The following is a 10094-nucleotide window of genomic DNA, read 5'->3' as shown; positions in this document are numbered from 1 at the left end:
TGTCACATGAGGCATACTGCTCATCCTCGAAATGAACAGATACTGATTCTTATGCTTTTCTACACACAAAGTTGTTCCTGATTAATTTCATGTAGACATTTATTCAGGAATAAATCCAGAATCATTCCATGTGTAGACAAACCCTTGTCTACAATAAAGTATGATGAGTCTTCCAGAGTGATTATAAAATAAGAGGTGACCTTCCCCACCCCTTTAGTCACATCTCCAGTAGTATCAGTCTACTTTCCTCCTAGTCTTTCCACTTGCCCCAGTGATCCCATCCCCTGACTCTCCTCTCATACAAACATGTTTGAGTCTCTCCCATCTTAAACAAATCCATCCTTGACTCCACTTGTCTCTCCAACTACTGCCCCTTCTCCCTCTTGATAGACACTCTGGGACTGGTGGTGAACACTTTGAACTTGACATGTTCCAAGGGAAGGGCTGCAGTAGCTGAGTAATATACCCTATCAGGCCAGAGGTCCGCACTGATCAGCCACTGGGTAGCGCATCTCATCAAGCTAGCATATCTCAGCTTTATGTTATTCCTGGGGACATTCTGCGCTTACAGATTCTGTGCCAAAAAATTAAATATTCTGCACACAATTTTAAAATTCTGCAAATTTTGTCAAAATAAAACTCCATAATCACCCCACTTTCAATTATTTTGGTAATTTATTTCAAAATACCTGTCAGCAAGTGTGTCTAACAATAGACACAAAATTTCCTCCAGTAGTAGAATTAAAAAAACCTCTATGACAACCCAATTCTTGTTTCTCTGCCCCTCTCCCAGAGCCCACCTGCATCCCTCTCCTCTCCCCCCCCCCCAATACTAGGGTGATCAGATGTCCTGATTTTTATAGGGACAGTCCCAATTTGGGGGGCTTTTTCTTACATAGGCACCTATTACCCCCCACTCCCTCTCCCAAATTTTTTACACTTGCGATCTGGTCACCCGAGCCAATACACCCAAACCACCTTCTCCCCAGAGCCCAGCTGAGGGCCCCCCTTGCCCAGACACCTGGTTCCCACCCCCAAGCCCAGGGACCCAGAGGGAGAAAAAGCCTGATGCTCAATCCCAGACTTGCATGGAGTTGCCTGCATGCTGCCCTCTCCTTTGCTCAGGGCATGCTAGGAACTGCAGCTGCCAGAAACCCTCTAGTTCTCTCTCCTCCTCCCCCCGGCCCCAGTAGTGTCTTCTATGTGCAAGCTGGGCTCTGCCGTGTTCAGTGGCCCCTAGTGGCAGTTAGCAGCACTGCAGCTCATTTCTGTGGAGGAAAGAAAATTCTGCTTGCACTGGCATTGCACAGAGGTGCACAATTCTTCCAGGAGTATTATGTGCACGATAAGTGGCATTAGAGGCATAAGATGTATGGGGGGGGAAGGGGAGGCAAAAGGCAGAACTGCAGTACTTCTTGGGTGGAATACATTTTTTGCAGGGGAAAAAAAATTCTGCACTGGACATGAAATCTGCACATGCACAGAATTCCCCCAGGAGTAATAAATGAGGGAGTGGTTGAGAGCTGCACCCAGAACTGTAACAGCAAACATTACGCCTAGGCCCTGGGGGATGCATGTTCCCCTTTCCTCCCCACAGGGAGGACCCAGGGTCACTACCCCACATCTGGGTAGAGGAAGCACCTGAAAAACTTTGAACATTTTTGGCAGGTTGGGGTTCTGTGGCTTTTTTTAATGTTACCAAAACCAAGCATACTTTCTAAACCTAAAAATAAATAATCTGAAATAGGATTAGGATTTGTGTAGTTTTAAAACCTTTAAAGGGGGCATAGCTACATAAATAACTGTATACAGTAGACACTGAAGATAAATACACATTTACAAACAGTGGGTATATTTTATTCTTTACAAAACTGTACAGAATCAATTGATATTTAAAATATTAGTGCATTTAGACCCTTGATACAACTCATTAAGAGTTGTTTAGCTACCATTTAATAAATATACACCACATTCTGTTGCTTGAAATCCTGCACTAATCTTAAAATAACAATTTACTTTGTCATAAGCATGTTCAGAAGTTAACTAATGAAAGAAGCCAGGAAAACATAGGGGGAAAAAGCAGATAGAGGGTTCTAAAACAACCGGTCTCCTCAAAAGTTATAGGAATGTCTAATTAATTGATGTGCAATTTTGTGTCCCTATACTGAACCTTACATATTAGTCTTTAGAGCAACAATCCAAACGTGATACTGGCTGTGAAAAGAGTGCATTTCAATAAATGTGTCATTTAGAAAAAAAATACTTTCAGGTGATAAAAGGCAGGGGGTTTAGATCATCACATTTTAAATCTTACCTATCATACTGCCAGAATATAAAGAGTTGTACCAAGGTCTCACCCACAAATTTATTTCCTTTCAGATATAAAACAGATTTTAACCTCAGGTAACTGGGCTGAAGTCTTTCAAATATAAAATACAATATAAAAAATAGAACACATATACAAGATTACCAGAAGTTATATGTTACTAAATAATTCAGAGGTAATACAGATACAGAAGTGTTATTTAAAAATTTTGCCTTATCTGTTTGGGCCCCATCTAGGACTATAGTAAACATTTTCTCCCCATTTAAGATAAACATACTGGCCTGGCAACTGTAAATAAAATGCATGGAATAAAATGAAACTGAGGTATACAAATATGCACATTATGAGGCACGGTACTTTAATTATTTCATTTTAAGCATTTTTTACTCAATTTTTCCTAATTTATTATTGCGATTAGTTAGAGGCTTACAGTTTTTACAAAAGTCTTGCATCAGGCAGGTTATTTGGCAACTCTTTTGAAGATCATGGCTGAAACCACTGCCTATGCCAATGAAGCAGTCTTCTCATGGAAAAACAACTTTCTTTGAGTGGAACTTGTGGCAATGGTTCATTACTCAAGCACCTCTTGCTACCAAATACATGGATTAATTCTCCTTAATGGAAAGTGCACCTTTAGGGCAGCAATCAGAGGAAAGAATTATAAAGTGGTCCCGAAAGGTGCACAGCTAGACTAAATGCTTTTGAACACACTTGAAGTAGACAGAAGCACCAAAAGAACCCACATTTGGATCGTGGAAAGCAATACTATCTCACAGCAGAAATATACAGTTTGCATTTTTAAATACTCAAAGATTTAATATACAAATCACTCTTTGAAAATACAATAAAAACTAAATGGTATGGGAAAATCAATGTACCATATAGACCAATCTGTACAAGACACTACTCGTATAAAATATTTTAAGGGAAGTCAGCTGCCAGACTGTAAACAGTTTCTTTGGGTATTTCAAGATGAATTCCTTCAAGATAATGCAGGAACCTGTCAAAAGAAATCAGAGTGAACAGAAGAGGATTGATAATGTCCATTTTCAAAAATTAGGCAATGATTTTGAATGCAGCACATTTAAGAGACAAACTTCATGCATTCATTTGATGAAGTTACTTGATAAATGTTTCTAAAGTTTACTAAACACTATTATGCTATAATGTAACAGATTAGGGTAAACCTAAACCTACCTTCTTTTAGTCTTCCCTTGTTCTTTAAGTTTCTCTGACCTACAAATATTGCGGAGGGTGGGCAGGTATTCAGTTATACTAGCTTGCCTGTTAACCAGGCTTAAAGGAGTTCTAGTGGAAAATACAGTTTTGATGATTTCCAGCCTCTTCTGTGCTTTTCTGTGAATGCTGAAAAGAAGGAGAACAAATCCTTATTGTTTCTTGTTCAAATACACAAAAGTACCAGTATAACTCCATGAGGATCAAAACCACTGATTTAAAACTCCACAGAAATCACAGTTGCCAACTTTCATGCAGTAAATAAGCACCTGGCTTTCACAATAAGCCAAAAAAAAAAAAATCAAGCTAATCCCATTTCAAAACAAGGTCAAAACAAGCCAATCCCTAAGAACTCCAACATTCTGTGACTAGATCTGCTGTGCACCCACGGCTCTCTCCCTGCCCTTGCCCCTGCTTGCCCCCCATTGCCAGGAGCCGATCAAAAAAAAAGCTACAAGCCACTTAAGCCAAAAACAAGTCCAATTTCTGCTTTTGTTTTGCGGGTTTGGCATGTCTGGTCACTATCCAAAAATGCCCCAAACTATGACTATTACACAGTACTAAATCATCTTATGACTCCAGGAATCTTAGGATCAAAATCTGGCTTGTAGGCTGTGTGTAGACCCCCCTGCAAAAAAAGCCACAGCCAGAGGAGGGACCACAAGACAGAAGCTCTCTGCTCTGTAGATTCTCCAAGTTCAGCCCTGAAAAGAAGTGTTGAGGGAGGTCTTTCTAGGCGTGGTCCTCATTTATATGTTTCTCGCGTGCGCGCACACACACACACACACACACACACACCATGGTGCACTCCAGAACATCTGTTCTTGGCAGCAAAGTGCCCTGTGTTGGGGCTAGCCAGAATACAGGCTTCACGCTAGATCACACTAATTTTTTCATGTCACAACATGTGCCCATTTTAGACCTTTGCGTCATTTTGATACCATCTAAATACATGTCAACACATTTTTACATTTGAGCTCAATCAGGCAGAGTGACTTGTTTTAAAACAATTTGGAATGGCTAGAAGATTTATTTCTCCATGTATCTATTTTTACAGTAATTAGTTAAGTAAAGTATTCTTTACCATATGTGACAGAAGTTGGTATAATAGGTAATTATGCTGTTTTAGACTAAAATCAAACCTTTATAGTAATACTTGTTAACATTAATAAAGACAATTTGCTGTAATGCCATATTCAAGGTTTTTCTTCTCTTGATTTTAAAAGACATTCTACAAAAATATCCACATTTGATCTAGTTTTAATGTTCTCAGGCCCCAATCCTGCAAAAGATATGCATGTAATTTGGACTCACAATGACACTATTCACATGAGTAAGTTATTCACATTCATAAGAGCTTGCAGGATTAGGCTTGCAGGCAGCATCAGTTTGCCTATTCCACTTAATTCTCTAAAATGTGTGGTCTTTTCCAGGCAAATACTCAATTTTTATAGCAGACCAGAATAGTGCTAACACTCATGAGCAAAATTATAACCAGTTGATTCAAAACAATGGAGGACTTTAAAAAAAAATCTTAACTATAGATTACTATTAGAAAAAAAAAAGTTATTAAAAATGAAAAATACCTTGCCACTGTCCTTTCTGAGGTGTATAAAAATTAACAATAGGCCATTCTGGGCCGTTTGTTTTTATGCACAAGTCCACCTCCAAGAAACAGTACAAATATTAGTGGGATAAGGGCTGGTGAATCCTTTCCCTCCCCAGCTGATATTTGTACTGCATTGCAACGTATGTTAGTGAGGTTTTAGTCTTACCTTAAATCAGCTGATTGAGCAAAGAATACATCATTTCTGTCTTTTGAAATATGCAGAGTAATTTCCTCAATTTGATCTCTTCCTAGTGTTTTACAGGGGTTCAATGAGGCTTCCATGCTTTGTGAAATACTAGCAGAGCACTTACTAAAACTGAGTGCTTCTGCGACTGCCTTTAGTTCACTACAGCTTTGAGAACTCCACCAATCGATGTTTTCTGTACTAAACTCATCAGAAAGACCATTTTTAATCTTGCCATTTGTCCAATTAAACCCTTCATTTTTACAAAACTCTTTTGGTTTCATTACATTAGCATTTAGGCAGCAATCTAAGACAGACATGTTCTCCACAAATTCAGTTAGTGAATTTAGACAATGAGATGCAAGAGCAGAGCTTTTTTTCCTTTCCGGGATTTCAGTGTTGAATTGTTTTTCTTTTTCGTTCGTCGTAAATTTTAATCCATCTTTGTTTTCTTCCAAGCACGATTCAGGAATGTCTGATGGCAAAGTTATAAATTCAGCAGAGTAGTTCAATTCAGTATCAAATAAATCACTATCATCCAATAAAGCAATCTTTCTCTGGTGCTTCATCCTTTTAGGCTTTTTGACAGGGGTAGCTTTTTCAGAGTAATCACTATCAAGAGGTATGTCATATGAAGAATTTGCTGTAGTCCTTTTAAATGAAGGATTAGAATTTTGTGTTGGCCCTGGAAGAACATGAACTGGCAAAGGCAGAATAAATTCAAGGTTACTATATATAAAATCGACTTTCTTCATCTGGAATTCTGTGAGCAGCTGTATCAGTTTACTCCATTCTTCTGTTGTTGTGATTTTATGCTGGAAAAACAATTACCATAATTGTTTTAATAAATGAAATATGAACCACAGTATGTTATTACACAAAGCTGCCTATTCACATACACCTCAGTAGTCATCAGCCAAGGGATTGTATATTATTGGGTTACTGAGGATTTCCCAATTTGGGTTTTACATAATCCCTGAAGCAGACCTTTTGAAGACTGTGGCTAAACATTTTTGTAAGATACTATAAATGCTACAGAAAATCATCAGAACATATAAAGAGCTATAGCAAATCCACATATGTTTCAGATAAAATTCATTCAAAATATTAGCAACCATGAAGATACCTTAAGAAATGAAAACAAATCTTCTGAGGGCAAAAAGATGTTCTTAAGACCAAGCAAAGTCTCTATGAAGCCAGTATCACATTTTGGAAGCTCCATCTCAGTTTGAGGAAGATCATTCTTGAAACCAGTGTTTTCAGTACAAGTTATCTGATCTGTTCCTTCTGGCTCCTCTCCTCCTACTACACAGAAGATATTAGGTTTTACTTATAAAGTAAACAAGGTGTGCATGAAAATTCAGTGCTTAAATTATCCCTTTGTTGTCTCAGGTCATTCTTTTGCATGCTAAAAAATAAATCCTATTCTTATCTTGACTTCTTATTGTAATTTTGAATATTACTGACTTTCCAATTACCAATGTCCCCTTACCCATGTTTGTTCATTCTTCCAAATCTCCCCCTTCCCCTTCTTCCTCCTTTGCTACCTCTCCATTGTAAGCAATCAACTCAATCTCTGCCTCTTTGCTCCTTCTGTCCCCCTTTAGGGTATCTCTACACTGTGATTAGACACTCAAAGGCTGGCCTGAGCCAGCTGACTTGAGCTGCCGGGCACAGGCTAAGGAGCTGTTTAATTGCCATGTATACATTCAGGCTGGGACCCTCCGATCTCTCAGAATCCTAGAGCCCAGGGTTCAGCCCAAGCCCAAAAACATCTACACTTCAATTAACTAGCCCCTTAGCCCAAGCCTGCTGGCATGGGCTAGTCATGGATTTTTTAAATTGCACTGTAGATATACCCAGACTCTTCCTCATCCACTGAAAATCCTCACTTCCTTTTGGGGCCAGGTTTTGCCTTTTCTCCTTTCTCCCAGTCTTGTTATCTTATGCATACCTTCCCAGCCCCCGCCCTGATCCCCTCTCCTTTTTTTCCCCTTCCCTCCTCCTCCAGTTTAATCTCCAAGAGCACAAGCAGCACTCCTGTGTTGGTCTAACTGCAGTTGAAGGTGCCTATAATCATGGGTGCCTAACTCCCTATACTGAGAGGGAACTAGGCTGGCTCTCTACTCTGCCCACTCTTGTAGCTCATAAGAAGAATGCGTAATAACCATGAAAAGTCTTAATCTCAGACACAATGGTGAAAGGCAATAAACAGGTGCAATAAATGCAGACGTCAAAACTTCCAGTCCCTTAATTATTGTAAATATACTGTGAGAAAAAAGCCTAAAGTAAAATTGTTGACTGTCTAGACTTCTGTCAGAAAACGGTCACATATTCAATGGTATTTTAAGAACTGTTTAATAAAAAGTGAAAGATTCTTCATCTTAGAATGAATCTTAATTTGTTATATTATGGCTGTTCTTTAAAATTACATCAATTTACCATGAAGTGCTAAACTTTTTTCTTTCAAGCATCCACCTCCGCTCCTAACCCAAAATTGTAGATAAAGAACACTTTGTCTGATGTCACAGTTATTTGTGGTTAACAAAGTGGCAAAGTCTTTTAAATCCGTTCGTAGATTCTCAGCCAAACAGAGCACTTGTAGATAGCTAGCCACGTTTCCCTAAAATAAAACATATGAGAAAAACTCGTTGAAAGACAAACACAATTATCCATTCAGACCATGGCTAGTCACACTGAAGCAAATTACTTTTGTATACTGTAACGTGCCAAGAAATTCCCTCCTATCTAGTGTTCTCTCTAGCGAAGAGGACTAAAATTGCTGGTAGACAGAATGGTGATTCCCCAAACCCAACTCTAATTCCTACTGTGTGTATACAGAAGGAGGCATCACCATACTGGACTTCACAGCAAATGGGAGAGTAAATTCTTCTGCATGGGTTCCCTCAACACCTAATGGTGGCCTCTTTCATTACCATGGAGGGCCCCCACGATCAGTAGTATTTACAGAGCAACATTTGCCCCAGAGGATTTTCTTTCCTTTAACTCTTATCAGCAGGCGGTCTAGCAGATTTAAAATCCAAAGATTGGAAAGTGAAGGGAAAAGAACAAAAATATTTTATTTTTCAAAAATTAGATTCAAGTCTGATTTTAATTTTTTTACTGAAGTTTTTAAAAAATAGTTTTTTTAATATACATTTGGACTTAATTAAAACTATTTGCCAGTATATATCATCATCATATTGGGCTGTTTCTTTTATATAAATACCCTGCAATAGGGTTCTTTCAGTGACTGACACTAATTTTGGCAAAATGAAGTCTTTGAAATGGAACTTCTACAGATATAAAATATTCTGTATCTTGTATGAAATTGTTTTACTTTAGTCTGAAAATAAATCCTTGTGAAAAGTAATCCATTTTCTGTGGTAATATAATGGATTACATATAACTTGTTAAACCTGTAACTTTTAACTTGTAAACTCAAATTTGAGGTTCAGTTATGCTAATTAAACCCAAACTAAAATATATTAACATTATCTGTATTCCAAAAGAGAAAGACTTACCAATGAGGGTGTTTTAAAGTTGATTTCTTCAAAGTAACCATCAAACATTAAACTAAAAGTTGGATCTACACAAAAGAAAATTTCACAAGGTTTAATTTTGTATCTTCAGAACAATTTTTCCTTATTTCTTAAAGCAGCCATCAAGAAAACAGCAGTGTTTTCACCTTAATATTCAAATATACCATTTGTAAAATAATCCTTCGTAAATATAAAAACACAGCTGCTGTTTCAATAGAGAACACCAGATACATTAACTTTGCATTAATGTTTCCATCCAAATCTATCTGACCCTGATACTGTAATCAGATTTATCCAGGTGCACCCTTACATCTGCAGAGTCCCATTACTGAAATAAGTATTACTCACCATTTGTAGTAAGAATTACAGGCCTCTTTGCAGTGGCCATGAATGTCTTTATTGCACTTAGAAACCCAGCATCTTCATCAAATATTATATCAACCTATAGAAAGTACAAAAAGTGTAAAATGTTTAGTAATAGTTTCATAGTTATGGGAAGTCATGTAGTTTATTTTAACAGTCCAGCTTTTACCATTAATATAATTTTCACCTACACACAGTGAAGCTAAGGAAATATAGCTGTTACAAATAAAACCCACTAGTTTGTACCGAAAGCTTTTAGGACAAAGTCTTATATGTTCAAGTTATGCAGTATTTTATAGCATTGTAGTAGTGATGTTATTGTTAAGGGCAAAATAGCACTAACTTTCTCCAAATTACATTTTGAGCTATAGTTTCCCAAGCTTATTCTAAACCAAAACAAATTTTTATTTTTATTTGGGGGAGAGGGAAAGGTGTGGAGGAAGTGTCATAAAAGCCATTCAGCTATTTATGTTAAAGTATGAAAAAAAGAAAAGAAAAAACTTTTAATGCCTGCTTAGAAATGCTTTAAACATTATTTGGTACACCTCTACCCCGATATAACGTGACCCGATTTAACACAAATTCAGCTATAACACGGTAAAGCAACGCTCCGGGGGGGGCAGGGCTGCATGCTCCAGCGGATCAAAGCAAGTTCGATATAACGCAGTTTCACCTATAAACACGGTAGGATTTTTTGGCTCCTGAGGACAGCATTATATCGGGGTAGAGGTATACTTGGATAATTTAAAAAACAAACTTCACACATGGTATTTATGCAATTCTAAATAAGAATCTAATAGATTTGACAGAATTAAAGAAATTTAGTTTAGAACA

At 37.7% G+C, this 10094-nt stretch overlaps 1 protein-coding gene across 1 annotated transcript in view; it reads right to left on the bottom strand.

Annotated features, from left to right (window-relative positions):
- Window positions 1–1841: 1841 nt before the first annotated feature.
- Window positions 1842–10094, bottom strand: part of ATAD5 (ATPase family AAA domain containing 5) — a 28844-nt gene continuing 20591 nt past the window's right edge. Inside the window, exons 17-23 of the mRNA XM_039501415.1 lie at window positions 9246–9339; window positions 8880–8944; window positions 7798–7978; window positions 6482–6660; window positions 5338–6170; window positions 3524–3691; window positions 1842–3326 (exon numbers count right to left, since the gene is read on the bottom strand). Of these exons, the coding sequence (XP_039357349.1) occupies window positions 3248–3326; window positions 3524–3691; window positions 5338–6170; window positions 6482–6660; window positions 7798–7978; window positions 8880–8944; window positions 9246–9339 (1599 nt within the window). The 3' untranslated portion in view covers window positions 1842–3247. The remainder of the gene's footprint in view (window positions 3327–3523; window positions 3692–5337; window positions 6171–6481; window positions 6661–7797; window positions 7979–8879; window positions 8945–9245; window positions 9340–10094) is intronic.

The sequence above is a fragment of the Mauremys reevesii genome, linkage group 15 (assembly GCF_016161935.1).
Source record: "Mauremys reevesii isolate NIE-2019 linkage group 15, ASM1616193v1, whole genome shotgun sequence".
NCBI lineage: Eukaryota > Metazoa > Chordata > Testudines > Geoemydidae > Mauremys > Mauremys reevesii.
This window is presented reverse-complemented; position numbering and strand designations above follow the sequence as displayed.